The sequence below is a fragment of the Doryrhamphus excisus genome, linkage group LG11 (genome assembly GCF_037039965.1).
Source record: "Doryrhamphus excisus strain RoL-2023G ecotype Guam linkage group LG11, RoL_Dexc_Guam_v1.1, whole genome shotgun sequence".
Lineage (NCBI taxonomy): Eukaryota > Metazoa > Chordata > Actinopteri > Syngnathiformes > Syngnathidae > Doryrhamphus > Doryrhamphus excisus.
In genome coordinates, this window is record NC_136367.1 from 18,316,121 (window position 1) to 18,339,125 (window position 23,005).

At 41.8% G+C, this 23,005-nt stretch overlaps 1 protein-coding gene across 1 annotated transcript in view; it reads left to right on the forward strand.

The window, feature by feature from the left end:
• The window catches only part of ca16b (carbonic anhydrase XVI b), a 134,348-nt gene that overhangs the window by 52,010 nt on the left and 59,333 nt on the right, over positions 1–23,005 (forward strand). The window contains exon 3 of the mRNA XM_058090998.2: positions 21,706–21,885. Within this exon, the coding sequence (XP_057946981.2) occupies positions 21,706–21,885 (180 nt within the window). The remainder of the gene's footprint in view (positions 1–21,705; positions 21,886–23,005) is intronic.

Consider the following 23,005-nt stretch of genomic DNA (forward strand, 5'->3'; position numbering starts at 1 on the left):
CAAGGGAGACGGAACACAGAAGGTGATATTCTGCTTTCAACTTGCTTGGGATTTATCTCTTATTTGTTCTTCGAAGTTTTACATTGTCATTTATGGAAAGGTGACAGTTTTCCATCTGTGGTTAATTATGAGTTAACTATGGACATTCATTCATTCATTCATTTTCTACCACTTTTCCTCACGAGTGTTGCAAGGGGTGCTAGAGCCTATCCCAGTTGTCTTTGGGCGAGAGATGCGGGGTACACCAATCACAGGGCACGTATAAGCAAACAATATGGGAGGAAGCCGGAGTACCCGGGGAAAACCCACGCATGCACGGGGATGGCCGAGGTTGGAATTGAACTCGGGTTTCCTTGCTGTGAGGCCTGCGCGCCAACCACTTGTTCACCGTGCAGCCAACATGTGATTATTCATTCATTCATTTTCTACCGCTTTTCCTCACGAGGGTTGCGGGGGGTGCTGGAGCCTATCCCAGTTGTCTTTGGGCGAGATGCGGGGTACACCGATCACAGTGCACGTATAAGCAAACAATATGGGAGGAAGGCAGAGTACCCGGGGAAAACCCACGCATGCACGGGGATGGCCGACGTTGGAATTGAACTCGACTCTCCTTGCTGTGAGGCCTTCGCGCTAACCACTCGACCACCATGCAGCCAACATGTGATTATTCATTAATTCATTCATTCATTTTCTACCACTTTTCCTCACGAGGGTTGCAAGGGGTGCTAGAGCCTATCCCAGTTGTCTTTGGGCGAGAGATGCGAGGTACACCAATCACAGGGCACCTATAAGCAAACAATATGGGAGGAAGCCGGAGTACCCGGAGAAAACCCACGCATGCACGGGGAGGGCCGAGGTTGGAATTGAATTTGGGTCTCCAAGAGCTGTGAGGCCTGCACGCTAACCACTCCTCCACCATGCAGCCAACCTGTGATTATTCATTCATTCATTTTCTACCGCTTTTCCTCACGAGGGTTGGTGGAGCCTATCCCAGCTGTCTTCGGGCGAGAGGCGGGGTACACCCTGGACTGGTGGCCAGCCAATCACAGGGCACGTATAGACAAACAATATGGGAGGAAGGCGGAGTACCCGGGGAAAACCCACGCATGCACGGGGAGGGCCGAGGTTGGAATTGAACTCGGGTTTCCTTGCTGTGAGGCCTGCGCGCTAACGACTTGTTCACCGTGCAGCCAACATGTGATTATTCATTCATTCATTCATTCATTTTCTACCGCTTTTCCTCACGAGGGTCGCAGGAGTTGCTGGAGTCTATCCCAACTGTCTTCGGACAAGAGGCGGGGTACACCCTAGATGGGTGGCCAGCCAATCACAGGGCACATATAGACAAACAATATGGGAGGAAAGCGGAGTACCCGGGGAAAACCCATGCATGCACGGGGATGGCCGAGGTTAGGATTGAACTTGGGTCTCCTAGCTGTGAGGCCTGCGTGCTAACCACTCGACCACCGTGCAGCCAACACATGTTGCGCATTAATTCCAAATTCCAGTCCATTAAGTCCATTAATTGCGGTTAAATATTTGAGTCCATTGACAGCCATACTATATGTGCGCTCTCCATTATTAAAGTCAGTGCTATAGTAAGGCTTGAAATTGGGAGTCAAATGGATGTCAGCACACCTTCATGGCGGTACATGGCGGCACACTTCCATTCATATATATTTTTTAAAGCATGAAAAAAAACAACAAAAACAGATATATCATACAGCCAAATGTTCCCAAATGATCCCAGTTGATTGATTGGTTGGTTGGGAATATAAATCGAGCCATTCCTCCGTGTGCTGCTTTTTTCAAAGCCCTTAGGATGACTTTCTATACACCTCCACCATTCCAGCTGCTTTGCCGCCTCGTTAGCGCCGCCAAGCTCATATTATCATTCAATTGAGTTCACTTACGTAAAGGATGTGCATGTGTCTCCGCATGTAGGCGGTGCAGATGTGCGACCAAGGACGTCAGTGGAGGAGTTTACAAATCTGTTTTTCAGGGAAGTTTTATTCAGAATTTTTACGCCTGCGTCGCTGAGACTTGCCCACAGCAACTTTAATTATAATATGAATTTAACAGACCGACATTAACTTCTCCTTTGAATAAATTTTCTCTGTGTGAGCTCCCTGCTGCCTCCTTTCCTCTCTTTAAGTTTCCTCCTCATTTATCTTTCTTAATGCTAGCTGCATCTCAATTCTCTGCATTGGCTGTGGATGCTACGGGCAGAGTGAAGATGCCGATTGGATTAGGACTTGATTTGAAATGGCCGCTTGGTGCGCCTGGCTCCGGCGCTCATCTGGAGGTATAGCGGTGTTTTATGCCGCGGCTCAGGCCTAATTGGTGGGTTTGAAGTGCAGGCACTCTCGCAAAGTGTAAGAAATGAAGACAAAGGAAGACTGTGATGAGCGGCACGTTTTATCTGAGCGGATAGAGTCAGGATTGAGTACACACATGCCTGATTAGCTCCGCTCACGGTGCTCAAGAGCAGAAAAGTGTGAACTTAAGGATAGCCTTTGGCACTCGCTTTTAGTCGGCCACCCAAAATTTCACAAAGACTTCATTAAGACTGCCAGGCACTGCTGATTATGAAAGAAATTGCTAAAGGACTAACTTAGGGAGCAGTCACACTAAGCTTAAAGCTCCATCATGCGTAGGTGCCTCCTCCCACCAGTTATTAATGATAATCACCACCTTGCATCATGATAATAAACAGAAGGATGCACAACAATCTAAAAATCCAAAGCGTTCATCAAATACAGCGTTGTATTATAAATTGATGACTTGCATGCATGGGCACCTCCTCCCACCAGTTATCAATGACAACCTCCACCTTGCATAACAGGAACAAAAAGATGCAACACAATTACACAATCCAAAGGGTTGCTGGAACTTGTGTTGTATACTAAATTGATGACATATGCATTTGTGCTGAAATGTGTTTGTGCATGGCACATCCTCTCACCAGTTATTCATGATATATGCCACCTTACACAATAGTAATAAACAGAACGACACCAAACAAACTACACAATCCAAAAGGTTACTCGAATAAACATTGTATGATAAATCAATGACATACGGATATGTGGTAAAGTATATGGGCACCTCCTCCCACCAGTTATTAATGGTATATGCCACCTTACACAATAGTAATAAACAGAACGACACAAAACAATCTACACAATCCAAAAGGTTACTGGAATAATCATTATCTGATAAATCAATGGCATACGCATATGTGCTAAAGTATATGGGCACCTCCTCCCACCAGTTATTAATGATACATGCCTCCTTACATAATAGTAATAAACAGAACAGCACAAAACAAACTACACAATCCAAAAGGTTACTGGAATAAACATTGTATGATAAATCAATGACATACGGATATGTGGTAAAGTATATGGGCACCTCCTCCCACCAGTTATTAATGGTATATGCCACCTTACACAATAGTAATAAACAGAATGACACAAAATAATCTACACAATCCAAAAGGTTACTGGAATAATCATTATCTGATAAATCAATGGCATACGCATATGTGCTAAAGTATATGGGCACCTCCTCCCACCAGTTATTAATGATAAATGCCTCCTTACATAATAGTAATAAACAGAACAGCACAAAACAAACTACACAATCCAAAAGGTTACTGGAATAAACATTGTATGATAAATCAATGACATATGGATATGTGGTAAAGTATATGGGCACCTCCTCCCACCAGTTATTAATGGTATATGCCACCTTACACAATAGTAATAAACAGACTGACACAAAACAATCTACACAATACAAAAGGTTACTGGAATAAACATTGTATGATAAATCAATGGCATACGCATATGTACTAAAGTATATGGGTGCCTCCTCCCACCAGTTATTAATGATACATGCCACCTTACATAATATTAATAAACAGAACAAAATAAAATGATCCACAAAATCCAGAAAGCAGCATTCTGAACCCATGACATACACGCTGAAGCCCGAATGAAGCACAGCGTGAGTGCGAGCCAGCAGGGGTCAAAGTAAAACAGTCTATCCAATTTTAGACCTGTAGGACATTATTAAGAAGACTCATTATAAATACTACGCCCCGAGACTTACTAACATTTAGTTTGGTTTTCATATTTTTGCAAATGATCATGTGCAAGCTGGCGAAATAAAGGTCTGGATAAATGATCATTGAAGGACCCTGCGCGTGGGCGGTGCATACTTTGCACCCATGATGACTGTGGCTAATGGTATGCTTAGTGGTGACCTTATTCGGTGGGAGCACCATAAGAGATAACCTTCTGACAACCTCTGTCCCCCACATGACAGCAGAAAGCCTCTCTCTCTGTCACCTCTTCTGGTTTCTAGGATACACTCAATTCATTCCGTTTTGGGAATGAGGGCTCCCCTGCAGGTGTCCACCGCTGCCCTCCATTTCTACTGATCAGCTGTATGAGAAAATGATGACACAATGAAAAGAGTTAATGCATACCAAGTCTCACATTTCCCTTTTGCAGCGCTCTCCATGCATGTGCACTCTTGGGTTATGTTTGCTACTTTAAGCAGTTTCAGCAGCGTGGCTCAAGGGATGGATTGAAATATTTCCAATCTGGCTTGAAATAACTTTCCTGATGCTTTGGATACTTGCAGAAGCAAACAGCGGGCTCAAACTTGGATGCGACCGGCGGAGGCGCTATGATGTGTCATTTTTTTTGGCTGTGTAATTTGTATAGCTCACAAAATTCCAGCCCGGTTCATTTCGTGGAGATATGAATTAACAATATGAATATAAATATATATTATTTTTTTATTTTATATATTTTATATTTTATTCATTTTATTGTATATTTTATTGATTATATATATATATTTTATTTATTTTATTTTTATATATATATTTTTTATTATATATATATATAAATATATATTTACATATACGTAGTATATTACAATAGAGACATAGAGAACAGGGAGAAAAAAAATGATAAATACACATCCAGATACAATAAAGCATATAAAACAAATGCATAGGCACCCTTGTGCCTTACCTTTTTATATATATATATATATATATATCCTCGTTTTTGTGCGATTGATGCACTTTGCCCCTCTGAGTTACATATGTGCGTTGGCTACACAAATCACATATGTGGGCTGCATGTGTGGTACACAACACACAAAAAAAGACATTTTGCCCATATCTAAAACCATCAAAATGTACAAAAGACACACATGAAGACGTATGAAATGTGCAAGTGTGTCTTACAACATGAAAAACAATGCAAACTTCCATTGAATTTGACATGACAAAGAAGCATTTCTTGTGTTGTTTACACTTAGACCGGCTGTAGGAGCAAATATGACTGGTTGTGACATAAGTCGTTAGAATGTTGTATTGTAGTTTCTCGAGCCCGACGCCTTTCCAATGCTACTTGGTCGTGTAGAAGAGTCATTAGAGCAAGCAGTAAGTAACAATTCATCTGTGTTCTAACTCTGTTTATTTTGTGTAAGTCATGGAGCAAAAGCGCTTGTCTGTGTAGCATTATATAGTGTGCATACAACGAGCGGGATTGCTAATAGCCGTTTCCCACCACAATTAGTGCCTCTGCACTAGTAGTCCCGCAAAAAAGTGAAATGACCACATTAGACGTTACCGAACGCTAAAATGCTAAAGCTACATACCATCTTGAAGTACTACTACTACCGTTTTGAAGTAACCTCTTTTCTTGAGAAACCTTGAACTGTCCAGGGATCTACTTCCGGATCAGATTTAAAACAGACCGTTTTTGCAGGAAGCACAAAATCCAAATAATCCAACTGGAATAGGTGCAGATTCTGGAAGAACTGGAAAGCTTTCTGTGCTGGTTATCGTGTGTAGCTGCTCTCCACAACTCCATACAAAGGGCAGAGAAATTGACATAATAGGTCCCCTTTAAAGAAGGCAAAGTGAGAGCCACATCTGCTCGTCCAGGCAGAACCTTCTCATCATTTCAAAACAGATTTTGGTTTTCTGTTCTGTATGGGAAATTCTCTATTGACCACAAAGTGCTGTTTGAGTTTTAAGGTTATTATCTGCGTGGTATCCAGCTTGCCAGTATGAAACACTTGGCCTTGGACAAGCAGAGTGATGCCGTGTTCTTTAATCAAAGCTTCACTTTGGCGCTAGGATGAAACCTCCTTGATCCATTCCACAAAGTGCCTGTCGTCTTCTGCTCTTCTGTTTTTCAATCTCCTTTAGTGAATGTGGTATTGTATTGTTTTTCATTGCGTTCCATTTAGTTGTACGCATCAAGTTGGGCTGGCCCATGCTCTGAAACGGCAATAATAATAATACAATATAAAAAATTGTATGTGAATCGAGAAGGGAAAAAAAAGATGAGGTAATTGGTCACGATAAAATAAGTCATTTTTAAAATTCATCATTGCAACATGTCTACACCAAGTTTGATTATACGCCATGCTGTCATTTTAAAATGCATGATAATGCAAGAGAATTATATAACTTTGTAAGTACTGTTTTTAAAGATGGCATGCAATTTTCATGCATTTTATTTTTGGGCTAGCGCAATTGCAGGTCAGTTTTAGGCTGCTACACTTGATAATGTGATTATGTAATTGAATCTTTGATTTGACTTCCCTTTTGGAGATGTTTAGCCGGATGTGCGAAGCCCATCTTTAGGCACAGTGAATGCACAAAAATAATGAGCGCATTGGTGAGCTTAACATGGCAATTACCATAACAAACTTTAAAATTGTCTGGCAGTCTCAACAATGATCAGAATTCATAATTCATCATGGACGATCACAAGCTGGATCAAAAGAAAATTGGCAACAAAGGCCTTTTTGTTTTCTTTATTAGCAATAGCGATAGAATGATTTAATATGTGTAAATAGTTGCGTTACATTAAGGATGCAAGGGATCACACAAGCTAGCTCATTTTGTGGTTCGTCTAATTATTCATGCCGTTTTAAAACTTGTACTGATATCACCAACACTTGTTTCAACTCAAAAGTAGTTGTTTTCATTCAATGAAATTCTATGTATTTTGGTGAAGCTGCACCTGCCTCATTTTCTGCTCAGCATAATTAAATAAAACTAAAATAATCATAATTACATTTCAATGGACATGCCTCCTCCTTTACTGGATACATAGATTGGATCTTGTACCTGGTTCTCAGGCTAGAGCTGTCCTATCTAGTCCCACCTAGTCTTTGATTATAAACTAGACGAGAGCTGTCCTATCTAGTCTGACTGGCGTGTGTCCTACCGAGTCTTTGAGTATGAACTAGACTAGAGCTGTCCTACCTAGTCTTTGTGAATGAACTAGACTAGAACTGTCCTATCTAGTCTGACTGACATGTGTTCTATCTGGTCTTTGAGCGTGAACTAGACTACAGCTGTCCATCTAGTCTGACTGGTGTGTGTCCTACCTGGTCTTTGTGAATGAACTAGACTAGAGCTTTCCTATCGAGTCTGACTGGTGTGTGTCCTATCTAGTTTTTGAGTATGAAATAGACGAGAACTGTCCTATCTCGTCTGACTGGTGTGTGTCCTACCTGGTCTTTGAGTATGAACTAGACTAGGACTGTCCTATCTAGCGTGACTGATGTGTGTTCTATTTGGTCTTTGAGCATGAACTAGACTACAGCTGTCCTATCTAGTTTGACTGGTACGTATGTGTCCTACATAGTTTTTGAGTATGAAATAGACGAGAGCTGTCCTATCTAGTCTAACTGGTGCCTGTCCTATCTGGTCTTTGAGTATGAAGTAAACTACAGCTGTCCTATCTAGTTTGACTGGTATGTGTCCTACCTAGTCTTTGTGTATGAACTAGACTACAGCTGTCCTATCTAGTCCAACTGGTGCCTGTCCTACCAGTCTTTGAGTATGAACTAGACTAAAGCTGTCCTATTTAGTCTGACAGGTGTGTGCCCCACCTAGTCTTTGAGTATGAAATAGACTAGAGCTGTCCTATCTAGTCTGACTGGTGTGTATCCTACCCAGTCTCTGAGTAGGAACTGATGGAGCCTGCTCGGATGGGAAGAGAAAGGCCTTCAAAGACAACCTGAACAGTCCAGTGGCGATCGATGGAACGCCCTGAGAACACAATGACCTGGATGAATGAGAATATTCACAGGCATTTTTCATTGAACCAAAATCAGAGCGTTATTTCCGCAGTGAAACTTTTTCAAGTTGATGGCAGGTTTTTCCACTAATTATTTTGTGCCGTCGGGCTCTGCCGGAGCGAGCCGTCCACCTGCCGACGTCGCCTCTCTGATCACCTGCGTTGTGCATGTGCTATGAAGCGGAACAAACCCACGACACGTCGTCAGCGATGACACGTGTTTGTTGTGTAAAACCCAAACGGTTAAAGAGAGATAAAGTTCAGAAAAAGTCCAAGGGCTCCTGAGGGTATTGCATTATTCCGGCTGAGTGTTACGATATTTAAATAACAACACACTGTCCCGTTTCATCTCACTGACGTTCAACTTTGTAGCAGAAACTTTCCTCTTGAAGTTCACTTGACAAGGTTATGCACTCACGCGAAGTAAGTGTGCTTTGTGTTTGCGTGAACACACGTTGGCCCGCTGCCACCGTCAAGTTCTGCACTTGTCGGGAAGCTCTTCCTGCTGGGACAGCGTGTATTTCTGTCCCGCTTCTTTCTGCACACAAGGTCCTGGAGATTATTTTTACAGACTAAGGGATGTTGTACTTAGGCCGCGGCCAACACCCATGGAACAGGAAGCCACAGTTTCTATGAAAGTCCACGAGATGGAAGCAGATAGCACGGCGGGAAAACAATATTTTGGCTAGGGCTCATTCTGCCGGCCAATTAGACTCTGACTCCTGTATGATTTAGCGCTTCCTCTGCTTGCTTTTATGTGTTGTGTGGAACACAATGACCCCTGATTCAAGATGGAGCTGGGCCCCCGTAGACAGCCTTGGCGCCGCACTTATCAGATGCCTTCTTCTCCGAAGTTGCCAACGCCACTTGAAATCGGTTGTTGCATCCGGTCACTTCACTCGAGATGGCAAAATTATTTACAGTATTGGCAGAAAAAATGTCTTACCTTATTTAAACCGTACGTTATATAATGCAGAGGAGTTCAGACTGTGGGATGTCCAGCGAGGACCAAAAAAATGAACGCACGCAACTTTGCCTCGTTGATATTCTAAAGTCTAAAGCAACACATGTAGATAGATATGCTAAGTTATCATTGTATCCTCACGGTCACCATTTGACTCCAATGAAGAGTCAAAGCACTCCTTTATGGGCATGCCTCCTCCTTTAAAGGATACATACAGGATCTTGTACCTGGCTCTCAAACTAGAGCTGTCCTATCTAGTTGGACTGGTGTGTGCCCCCGCCTAGTATTTGATTATGAACTCGACTAGAGCTGCCCTATCTGACTGGTGTGTGTCCTACCTAGTCTTTGAGTATGAACTAGACAATAGCTGTCCTACCGAGTCTGACTGGTGTGTGTCCCACCTAGTCTTTGATCATGACCTAGACTATGACCTAGACTAGTACTGTCCTATCGAGTGTGACTGGTGTGTGTCCTACCTAGTCTTTGATCATGAACTAGACTAGAGCTGCCCTATCTGACTGGTGTGTGTCCTACCTAGTCTTTGAGTATGAACTAGACAATAGCTGTCCTAGCTGGTCTGACTGGTGTGTGTCCCACCTAGTCTTTTGAGTATGAACTAGACTAGAGCTGTCCTGTCTAGTCTGACTGGTGTGTGTCCTACCTAGTCTTCAATCATGAACTAGATTAGAGCTGTCCTATCTGGTCTGACTGGTGTGTGTGTCCCACCTAGTCTTTGATCATGACCTAGACTATGACCTAGACTAGTACTGTCCTATTGAGTGTGACTGGTGTGTGTCCTACCTAGTTTTGATCATGAACTAGACTAGAGCTGCCCTATCTGACTGGTGTGTGTCCTACCTAGTCTTTGAGTATGAACTAGACAATAGCTGTCCTAGCTGGTCTGACTGGTGTGTGTCCTACCTAGTCTTTCATCATGACTTAGACTAGTACTGTCCTATCTAGTCTGACTGGTGTGTGTTCCACCTGGTCTTTGAGCATGAACTGGACTAGCACTGTCCTATCTAGTCTGACTGGTGTGTGTCCTACCTAGTCTTTGATCATGAACTAGTCTAGAGCTGTCCTATCTAGTCTGACTGGTGTGTGTCCCACCTAGTTAATCTAAGACAACCTGAATAGTTTTAATCATTTTATCTACTTAGAATAGTTTTATTTTAATTTCTTTATTTAATTTATTCATTTAGTGTTTAATTTTTATTTGGGAGGATATTTGTTGCAGCTGTAATTTAAACGCAGGAAAGTGAAGAGACTATTCTACTCCTATCTTACTCCCTGTTGAATCGTACAAGTGTAAAAAATGTGATTTTACTAAGTGTAACTTGTTGAGCTTGTCTGAAAGTACAATAAATAAAAACCTTTCCATGACCGAAGTGATTTATCACGTCTTTCTCATGTTGCTGCCAAGTTGCCTTTGGAATTCTAAAGAGAAGACTCTGTGATATTGAAGAGTCGGGTCACTATAAATGTGGTGCACGTTAAAGTGGCTAAATAACGTTGTGTTCTAAGGCATGCACTAAGACAGATTGTGCATGAGCCCAGACAAATGGCTTGTTTATCTTTTGTTCCACCCTCTCCTGTAGACATTAGCCGGAAGTGGAGCCCGGATCTTGAGAGGCCGAGCCGAGCGAGCGCTATTAGGTCATAGTGTTAATTGTGTAATGGAACGAGTCGGGGGTTAAGAAACGCCTCAAAGACATTCTTGCGTAACTTGTATATATTTGAAGGCTGTGTTTCACTTTTAAAGGTGACCTCTTATTCATTGTTTTTCCTCTTTACTTCCGCAGTAGGAAATGAAAGCATTTTTTCCATCAAGACGCTGCTTCGACTTTAATGTTGGAAGATCAAATAAGTGTGCGTTGCGAGGAACAAATGTATGTTTGTGCACAACATCAAAGATGGTGAACAATGATTTGCGAGGTTTCTCTCGTTTGTACTTGTGAAAAATATTTAGATTTTAGGGTTCCATGCTCACCATCAAAGCCCTTTGTAGTCTGTATCGACTGTTTACTGTACCGTACTATGAAATAATGTTATATACAGTACATTGTGTATGTACCTATGTTGTTTATGTACGTTTTTACGTCAAAACTGCTAAGTATTTTATGGTTTCAGTCTCCCTTACACATATTTTCTTGTCTTATTATCCAAAATGATTCGTAGAAGTGATCCCCGCCTAGTCTTTGTGTATGAACTAGACTAGAGCTGTCCTATCTAGTCTGACTGGTGTGTGTGTCCGCCTACTCTTTGATCATTAACTGGACTAGAGCTGTCCTATCTAGTCTGACTGGCGTGTGTCCCCGCCTAGTCTTTGTGTATGAACTAGACTAGAGCTGTCCTACCTAGTCTGACTGGTATGTGTCCTACCTAGTCTTTGTGTATGAACTAGACTAGAGCTGTCCTATCTAGTCTGACTGGCGTGTGTCCCCGCCTAGTCTTTGTGTATGAACTAGACTAGAGCTGTCCTACCTAGTCTGACTGGCGTGTGTCCCCGCCTAGTCTTTGTGTATGAACTAGACTAGAGCTGTCCTATCTAGTCTGACTAGTATGTGTCCTACCTAGTCTTTGTGTATGAACTAGACTGGAGCTGTCCTATCTAGTCTGACTGGCGTGTGTCCCCGCCTAGTCTTTGTGTATGAACTAGACTAGAGCTGTCCTACCTAGTCTGTGTATGTCTTTGTGTATGAACTAGACTAGAGCTGTCCTATCTAGTCTGACTGGTATGTGTCCTACCTAGTCTTTGTGTATGAACTAGACTGGAGCTGTCCTATCTAGTCTGACTGGTGTGTGTCCCCGCCTAGTCTTTGTGTATGAACTAGACTAGAGCTGTCCTACCTAGTCTGACTGGTATGTGTCCTACCTAGTCTTTGTGTGTGAACTAGACTAGAGCTGTCCTATCTAGTCTGACTGGCGTGTGTCCCCGCCTAGTCTTTGTGTATGAACTAGACTAGAGCTGTCCTACCTAGTCTGACTGGCGTGTGTCTCCGCCTAGTCTTTGTGTATGAACTAGACTAGAGCTGTCCTACCTAGTCTGACTGGCGTGTGTCCCCGCCTAGTCTTTGTGTATGAACTAGACTAGAGCTGTCCTATCTAGTCTGACTAGTATGTGTCCTACCTAGTCTTTGTGTATGAACTAGACTGGAGCTGTCCTATCTAGTCTGACTGGCGTGTGTCCCCGCCTAGTCTTTGTGTATGAACTAGACTAGAGCTGTCCTACCTAGTCTGTGTATGTCTTTGTGTATGAACTAGACTAGAGCTGTCCTATCTAGTCTGACTGGTATGTGTCCTACCTAGTCTTTGTGTATGAACTAGACTGGAGCTGTCCTATCTAGTCTGACTGGTGTGTGTCCCCGCCTAGTCTTTGTGTATGAACTAGACTAGAGCTGTCCTACCTAGTCTGACTGGTATGTGTCCTACCTAGTCTTTGTGTATGAACTAGACTAGAGCTGTCCTATCTAGTCTGACTGGCGTGTGTCCCCGCCTAGTCTTTGTGTATGAACTAGACTAGAGCTGTCCTACCTAGTCTGACTGGCGTGTGTCTCCGCCTAGTCTTTGTGTATGAACTAGACTAGAGCTGTCCTATCTAGTCTGACTGGCGTGTCTCCCCGCCTAGTCTTTGTGTAAGAACTAGACTAGAGCTGTCCTATCTAGTCTGACTGGTGTGTGTCCTACCTAGTTTTTGATCATGAACTAGACTAGAGCTGTCTTATCTAGTCTGACTGGTATGTGTCCTACCTAGTCTTTGTGTATGAACTAGACTAGAGCTGTCCTATCTAGTCTGACTGGTGTGTGTCCTACCTAGTTTTTGATCATGAACTAGACTAGAGCTATCCTAAATATTTTATGGTTTCAGTCTCCCTTCCACATGGAAACAACATTTTGGGATGCCCTAAAATGGCTTCCTGAGTGGGAATTTTTTTTTCCCGTTTCCATACGCACACCTGAACCACTGTTTTACAGAATATCTGAATATTTGGACTGGCATGACTCACCCTAACTAGATTCTCCTGATATGTTCTTGTCTTATTGTCTTATTAAGTGATTCCTCTTTGTTCTAAGTCGAGATGAGCCTTGGAAAACCGAAGATGACAGACTTCTGCGCATGCGTTTTTTTCTTCTACTAAAGTTTAGTGTGTCACATGGTTCCATCTGTGTTTGTTTACAGCGCCACACATAGGCTTGCCTTGGTATTACATCCTTTTCTACCCACTGCTTTATTTTTCAACCAACCAAAAAATAAGCAAAAATCCCGAGAAGGTTCCCATGTGGACAGGGTCTTAGTTGCTTGTCTTCCACACTGGAATGGATGGCGAGACAGGCTTACTGGGGGGTGGAAGTCTCAGTAATGAAACCATTGCTTGGGCTTATATATTTTTGCCCCATTTCTGACAAGGCCGAATGATTAGATCTTTGCCACAGACTGATACCTTTTTTCATCTTTACACACCCACCTCTCGTATTCTTTGACTTTCTTGTGTGTGAAACCCTTACTGGGAAATGTTTGGACTTTTGCTCTAATGCGTACAGTCATGGGGTGTCCTAATTTTTTCATTTTGACTGTGGTCCTCAAAAGACAGCACAGTGATTTTGTCACCTATTTAACTCCGCTATGACATTCTGTAGTTTTGGCAGCATGACCATATTTAGACTCGGTTACAGTCACTCATCAAAATTGGCTGCCCCCATTTTGCCAGGGTGATTTTCTCCACTATGACTCTTGTTCAATGCCGTCTCCGACAGCAATAAATATTTTCCGACACATTTGCCAGCTGTAATTCACCGTCAGCCCCCCCCCCCCCCCCCCCATTCCTCTTTGCACGCTTTCCCAGACGCCCTCTTTTGCTGTTTTATTTCATATGATCCGCAATCCCGTGTAGACACTGTGGGCAAGCCCTCCCTGGTTGCTTGTTATATTTGATGCGGTGGGAAGATGTCTGATCTGCATCTCTTCCTCTTTGAGCTCCAAGAGATGACACATCTAGACCTCCCTAACTGCGTTCTCCGTGCCTACGTTCGTACGATCGTATTTATTTGGACAAATGTTAACCTGGAAAATGTCTGTTTGTTTCCAGGTTGATGGAGTCCCTAATTGTTCTGTACGGTGCATGCAAACGGGAATAAAAATATACCTATATTGCATACCTCAAAAAACTGTAAGCATTGCCTAAATAGTCGTATCTGAAGGAGTATTGACTCATGTTAGTTTGTTTTGCATAAATCTAACATAATTGCAGACTTCAAAGCACTCAAATTATGTACTTAACAACACTAAAGCCCGTTTTTTTAAAGCCCGTCCTGCTAAAACCGAACAGCTTTGTTTTCTACTTGAGTCTGTCGTTTCTAAAAGTAATCGAGTGAGTGGAGAAAAATGTGGTAGTTTGCTTGTCCCTATCCTGTCGCCCCTATTTGTCCGACATGACATGTGACGCTCCTCTGCGCTGTAAACTGTAGGCTTCCGCCATCTGTTGTCAGGTCAGCACTTTGTACCTGACAGCGGGAGTCTTGGTTTGAACAAGACGTGTTCGGGTAATGGCAAGGAGAAAAGCGCGGCAAGAACTGAATGATCATTTTTGACAACGCTGAACAAGATAACGTTGGGTATGTGATTTATTTGACATGTCGGACGGTAGAAAAACATGTGAGAAGACGCGGAAAAACACGCCTCTTTTTGCTATTTATTTTAGTATTACAGATAATGTATTCAGTGGATTAATTCATCGTTCGAACCGTTAATTGGTTCCAGGTCCGACCATGATAGGTGTTAGGAATGGAATATTTTCCTACTGTTTTAGAAATGCATTTATTCTTGTTCACCACAGAGACATGAGACACAATCACAAGGCCCTTCACTTGGAAGAAGTACACCTCGAGCCCTTGATAAATTGACAAAAGTGTATGCTCCTCCACTCCATCTATTTGTGGTACACAGGCTGGATGACAAGAGAGTTCACTTTCATTGGCTCTGCATGAAATGAACACACATACTTTCCCTTTTCCAGCGTGCTTTGCTGTTTTAGCTCACATAGAGAGCTCACATACGCATAGTAGTTAATATTCTGCATTATACGTTGGTATTGTCTTATCTTTGTTATCCACCTATTGCATTGCTGTGTGTACCATTATGTTAATGATCGTTAATTAATAGCATAATTATTCATTCATTCATTCATTTTCTACCGCTTATCCTCACGAGGGTCACGGGGGTGCTGGAGCCTATCCCAGCTGTCTTCGGGCGAGAAGCGATGTACACCCTGGACTGGTGGCCAGCCAATCACAGGGCACATATAGACAAACAACCATTCACACTCACAATCATACCTATAGACAATTTGGAGTCGCCAATTAACCTAGCATGTTTTTGAACGTGCAAAATATGCAGACTCCACACAGAGAGTGGGATTGAACTCGGGTCTCATAGCTGTGAGGTCTGCGTGCTAACCACTCGCCCGTCGTGCAATCGCTAGAACAATTATCAACCAACAAAGTATGTTATTGTGGCAGGCCTAAAACTCCAACCATTTTTTTCAAGACCGTCACAGCTGCATCTCTTATATTTAAATGTGTGTGAATGACAGGAGGAAAACCTCTGACCCGCATTGGGCGCCATCGCCTCCTATTGATTTACATGTTGCATGTTTCCGTCCGAAAAAGCCAGAATATAAAGCGACCCATCTTTTTCCGACTTTACAGTCTTCCACTGGGGTCAATAAAGGTTTTATGGTAATGGAAGTTTGACTGTGGAACGCGAAATTTAAATTCCAGTGTTCCCTTTGAGGAAAAAAAAAAAATGTTTCGAAATGGGAGCAGACCAACAGATCCACAGTGCATTGTGTTCAGTCTTCCACTGTAACAGCAATTCAGCTTGCAAAGCCAAATAAAATAATCACACTTTCACAGTCTAAACAAAGCAAGGATTTGTTTCAAGGTGTTGAATTGTGTTTTTTCTCTAATGCTGTATCTACGTATTACATGTCCAATTGTTATGACTCGCAGCAACACAGCAAATTTGGATTAGTTTGCTCTCTAAAGGCGCACAGATAAACAGCTTCCACTTCAGGATTCCAACCATTAATCTGCTTTTGTTGTTTATCAGTGCATTTTATAATCACAATCATGGCATCGAGTCTTACCGGTGAGCATCTGGGTAAATAGCACGGTGATAGCGGTAGGATTATACATACAGTATTTAATCAATGCGATGCGTTTGATGGCACCGCGCGTCATCAGATGCTCATGTATGAGAAAGGAAAACGTCTTCCACATCGACTTGTGTTTAATGTGCTGGCGGAGTGACGTGGCCGCTGTGAGAGACATTTCCACTTGGTTTATAGTCACGCTGATGGATTGCAACCAGATAGATGAATCGACTGCATTGCAGCCCTCACTTATCTGATTGTTGCACCGCTCCTCCCCTTCTGATAGATCGTGAAAGGCGGCTTTATCTCGCCGGCAGTCAATGGGATCTAATGTGTGTTTGAATGGAAAATTAGCCAAGTGATTAGCCGTCTTTGGGAGTACACTTGAATCTGTGAAACGAGGATTTACATACGCTACTTCCATGCTGGGATGGTAATATTATATTTACACCTACGTACTTCTTTCTCAAGTGTATTGTGTAAACTCTTTTCTGACCTTTCTTATATGTTCTTTTAAGAGAGAAAAAAAATAATCGAATATAAGACAACACTTAACACAAAATTCCTTTCTGGAAAAAAGAGTTGACAGAAACAAGAAATCATATTTTCAGCAAATGTGAAATAACCACTGATTGGTTGCTATAAGGACGAGGCCTCACAGCTAGGAGACCCGAGTTTAATTCCACCCTCGGCCATCTCTGTGTGGAGTTTGCATGTTCTCCCCATCCCGGTACTCCGGTTTCCTCCCACATTCCAAAAACATCCTAGGTTAATTAGCGACTCCAAATTGTCCATAGGTATGAATGTGAGTGTGAATGGTTGTTTGTCTATATGTGCCCTGTGATTGGCTGGCCACCAGTCCAGGGTGTACCCACCTCTCGCCCGAAGACAGCTGGGATAGGCTCCAGCATCCCCCACGACCCTCGTGAGGAAAAGCGGTAGAAAATGAATGAATGAATGAATGTTTGCTATAAGGACGAGTGGTTAGAACACAGACCTCACAGCTGGGAGACCCGAGTTCAATCCCGCCCTCAGCCATCTCTGTGTGGAGTTTGCATTTTCTCCCCATCCGGGTACTCCGGTTTCCTCCCACATTCCAAAAACATGCTAGGTTAATCGGCGACTCCAAATTGTCCATAGGTATGAATGTGAGTGTGAATGGTTGTTTGTCTATATATGCCCTGTGATTGGCCAGGGTGTACCCCGCCTCTCGCCCGAAGACAACTGGGATAGGCTCCAGCACCCCCCAACCATTGTTGAAACGAATGAATGGTTGCTATAAACATTAAAAAAAACATATTTATTGTCTGCTTGACAGTTGTTGGTTGATCCTGCATGATTAATCACTATGTTTGTTAACTTGCCAATGGATTGCCCAACATTGACGCTACTTTTTATTTTCTCTGTATTATTATGCATTTCGGAACACTTTTGGAAGAATTTCTTAAGATAAAATATCAATATATATATTTAAATATAGCGTATTTTCCGGACTATAAGTCTATGTTACCTTGCATTGCTCCTCACAAAGCTGGACTCTTTTGCTGTGTGTATTGCTAACGGCCCCGCCTCCCCCTATAGAGGCAAAGTGACTGTATAACTGACAGGAGGTCTCACTTTGTTTGCCATTGTCTTCTAAGGCGTTCAGTTGGTGAACCAATGCTGTTTGGAGATGAGAAATGAGGGAAACAGGCATACCTTCACATGGCAATATATGGAGTCCGGGTAAATTATAGACTTCATTTTCATTTATCCTGTAATTCATTTATTTTATTATCAATAGACAGTGTTTTACTTAAGAAACCTATTGACTAATACTGCTTTTTTTTGGCATGAAGACATTGACACCGAAATCACCCATCAACTGTTTGAGTAGCACTGATTTTGGGAACGTGTTTTTGTGCGTGTTTCAAAGCGAACCGAGACCCTGTACTTGAGAAAGAGAACATATTAAAGATGTTCTTAAAGCACACAATCTCCGTGAAGCTCCGTCACGTGGGTTGGCTGTATCCCCGTTGCTTGGCCTTGAAACACGAAGTCACAAATGTAAAAGGACATTTTCTGCTCATACAAGCGAGAATCAATACGGTGACTGGTGGCTGTATATTGACATGTTTGGTGAAAGGCGCTTTAATCTCAACTTGATGAAAATCTCTGATGCCATTCTGCTGCTACTACAGTCTTTGCACAGCCCACTAAAGTAAGGTTTTGTTTCAATAAACAATCATCCTGGTTTCAATGAATCCATTCCGAAGCTTTCCTGTATACTTGCAGCTTTGGTGTGAAATTGGAATGGGATGTGCCGGCTTTTATGGATATGGGAGATAAGGCTCTTTTACTGGTAGAGGTAATGTTATTTCCTCCGGAGCCAGGAATAACAAACGTAATGCTTGTTTCTAATGAAGGCATCATTTATTTCCGGGCTGTAGAACAGTTGCTCTAACTTATGGTAGGGGTTCCCAAATTCGGTCCCAAACTCTTGTCTGAAATACCACATTCCACAATCATAAAATGAAGGAAAATACATTTCTGGCGATCACAATAGATGAAAATATGAGGTGGAAGCCTCATATTACAAATATACAACATAAGGTGGCAAGAGATATTTCAATATTGAACAAAGCAAAATTTGTTCTCAATCAGAAATCACTCCACACTCTTTATTGCTCTCTGGTTCTACCATATCTTACTTATTGTGTGGAAATATGGGCTAATAACTATAAAAGCAATCTTCACTCGCTAAATGTACTGCAAAAAAGGTCAGTAAGGATAATTCATAATGCCGCCTACAGAGAACATACTAACTCCTTATTTCTAAAATCACAAATACTTCTCTTCAAACAGCTAAAATAATGCATAAGGCTAAAAATAACCAATTACCTAAAAATGTCATCCAATACTTCTCTACAAGAGAGGAGAAATATGATCTCAGGGAAGAACTATATTGACACTTACTATGGTACCCATTATGTCATTGTATGGTCATATCACCTCGTACTTCGATACGAGGTACATTATTTAAAAAAAAACAACCTTAAATTGTATTATGGAAAGCAGGAAGTGAACAAATGTAACAGTTACTGATTGTAAAAGCACCAGATGGAGGGGTAGGATTTAATAAGCTTTGCTTCTTCCTACTCCTTTTGGACATGTGGAACTGTGAACTGATTATGTGATGCATTCAATTGTAATCTGATGCATGTTCAAATGAAATAAAACCATTACCATTACCATATAATTATAGTTGCACATTAGGTACATCAGAATTCAGCAATTATATCCAGATAATCAATAATTGACTATTATAACTATTCCTACTATGGAATCTAATAAAATAATTAATTGTAGTAACTTTAATTCATGACGTTAACAATTTTAGCCTCATAAACGCATGTACATCATCGCTGTGTCAACGGGGCAGACCGAGCCAAAATAGCGTCCCCACACACGGTTTGCCGCTCTTTAATAACTTTATTCTGACCTGAATACATAACAGCAGTGCAATTCCAACACCATATATTTATACAACAACGCCGGGAACGACACTTCCTCATGAGACCACAGCGAGATGCATTCACTGACTCTCACGACAACGTCTTTATTATGCGTGTATGTGTGGTCTAAATAAACAGAAAGACAAAGAAAAACAATCAGTGGCTATTCTTATCTCTCAATGAGCCAACTCTTTGCAGTTTGCTGCATTTAAGTGGCTTCAGAAGTCCCAGAAACTACATGCAAAATTGTAAATAGTTCATGGTGTTTATTTTTAGAAATAAATTGTTATTTTTGTGTTGTTTATGTTGGTACAGTCTGTCACAAAAACAACAAATATTGTGTCAAATTGAAAGTTATGCTTGAAATGTATTATTTCATCAAAAAAAAAAAAAATCTCCCTTTTTTAGTCGGGAACTGATATTTTCCTAAAATTTACCTTCTGTATATTTGACTGGTAATAACTAAAGAACGGAAAGAGGTTTTTCTGATGAAAAAACGGAGTCTGAAGGGGTTTGTCTTTTGAAAAATAGCTGACAATGAATGAGATAATCGCGATGAATTAATTTGAAAACTGTGATTAATTTGATTGAAAATATGAATCTTTGACAGCCCTAAATATAATAAATGTGGAGTAAGAATTTAGGTGGTCTTGAGATGAGTACATGCAAACCAATAGGTGGCACCCAACAAATGCACACCAGCTTTTCTTCCTGTCACTCACACACACACACACACCAGCGATCTGGAGAGATGCAGCTGCGGATAAAATAAATCTGATATCATTTTTTATTGCAGATACTACTTGTTTTTTCACCGATAACATATTTTGCTGATATATATATATATATTTTTTTTTTTTTTTCATTATTTTTACATTTATCCAGTGTTCATAATTAATAAATTTTTATCATTCAATAAACCGATGTATCCATTATGGTGACAGGCCTAGTCTCAATAAATATTTTTTTCCAAAACCACCTCTTCAAACTGAGTGGTTGTCTCATATTTGGGTCAATACGGTAATTTTACTCTTGCTTCCCAATGAGTTCAACCTCATCTTAAATCAATAAAGATATATTTCTGGCTGTTTGTGTCGTATCGACTCCTTCCCAAAGCTGCCGTCACGATCAATGGGAGGAATGAGATTATTGTTGTTATGTGTGAGAAGGAGCGGCATTGCCGGGATTGTTCTGGTGGAGAAACAATTGATAATTCCCCAATAATCCGGGATCACGCCGTTGTTTGGTGAGACTCAAGGACAAGGTCTTTGGCTGTAAGGTGTTTATACTTAGCAAGACTTAAAGCCATCCTGGATCTGGGGTGATTTAGCCAAGAGGAATTCTCATGTCTTTTTCCGGAGACGGCTGCAAAGTTGCCCTATATCTGTTGGGAATGGGATCATGAATATTGTGTTAACCCAGAAAAAGTTAAAATCCGTGCATGCTTCCTTGTTCCCCTGATCCTTCAGCTTTTGTTGTTGCATCGGCCCATTGTATCCGAGAAGAGATCAAGGAGACCCCCGTCGGTTTTGGATTATTTCTTTGTAAAAGTGCCACTGTAGGGGATAGAGGATTAAAAGAGCAGACAGTGGCTAGGGGATTCTACAGGAAGTTAGTTTGCTGCACTCACTACTGAATTGTTTAAGTGGAGTCTTTTCTCTTAGTTTGCTCGGCTCTATTGTGCGCTCTTCTACGCTTGGCTTCAAGTAGGTGTAGTCCTGTAGGAAAATAACAGGAGGACTGCTGGAGATGATGAGTTTAATGTTGCCGTTCCGCTGTCAGAAGAGTGTCGAGGACACAACAGCTGCATAAATGAAACAGCACTGTCCTATTTTACGCAGGTTATTTTAAGGCCATATTGAAACCTGGCTGTCTGCACGCCGGGAATGTCGCTGTTGGGTTGTGGGAAATGTGCCAAATCAGTCATCGACGCGTTTCATAGCGTGCCGATGTTTGTGTTTCTGCAGGAAGCCATGGGCCTCGGGGCTGGTCCGCCTTGTACCCGGAATGTGCTGCAAAGAACCAATCACCTGTGGACATCGCCGACGAACAAGCGTTGGTTTCGGAAGAGTACCAGGAGCTGGAGCTTGACAAATTCAACACGGAGTCCTCCAACCAGACCACCATGAAAAACACTGGAAAAACAGGTCAGCACCTTCAAGTCCCAATTCATAATGCATCGTCCTGATAAATAAAAGAGAACCCCAAAAATGTTAATTTCTAAGGAGGGCCATTTGTGGAGGATGATGGAGTTTCTTTCTGAAGACTTAAGCGATAAGTGAATTACTGCAAAATATGATTCCTTATTAATAAAATATATATTTTTTGTAGTTAGCACATAGAAAAATCTCTTTAAGACCTTCTAAATATGATTGCTAGTATAATTAGAGCCCTCCAGACATGGAATAGCACCCCTATATCACATAAATACATACATACACTTCATTCATTCATTCATTTTCTACCGCTTTTTCCTCACGAGGGTGCTGGAGCCTATCCCAGCTGTCTTCGGGCGATAGGCGGGGTATACATACACTTGTATTACCCAGTATAGTAGACACAATCATATAAAATAAGACGTTTCAGACATAAATAAGACATTACTTTACACGCTTGGTGGCTAATTTCTTGTCTGTCCTGACATTCTTTGTTGTTCATTCATTCATTCATTTTCTACCGCTTATCCTCACAAGGGTCGCGGGAGGGGGGGGGGGTGGTAATGGAGCCTACCCCAGCTGTCTGGGGTACACCCTGGACTGGTGGCCAGCCAATGTATGAAATGAACACACATACTTTCCCTTTTCCAGTGTGTTTTGCTGTTTTTGTAAATGGCTGGAAAGCCATTTAGCTCACATAGAGAGCTCACATACGCATAGTAGTTAATATTCTGCATTATACGTTGGTATTGTCTTATCTGTGTTATCCACATATTGCATTGCTGTGTAGATAATGTTAATGGTTGTTATTTAATAGCACAATTATTCATTCATTCATTCATTTTCTACTGCTTATCCTCACAAGGGTCGCGGGAGGGAGGGGGGGTGGTAATGGAGCCTACCCCAGCTGTCTGGGGTACACCCTGGACTGGTGGCCAGCCAATGTATGAAATGAACACACATACTTTCTTTTTTCCAGTGTGTTTTGCTGTTTTTGTAAATGGCTGGAAAGCCATTTAGCTCACATAGAGAGCTCACATACGCATAGTAGTTAATATTCTGCATTATACGTTGGTATTGTCTTATCTGTGTTATCCACATATTGCATTGC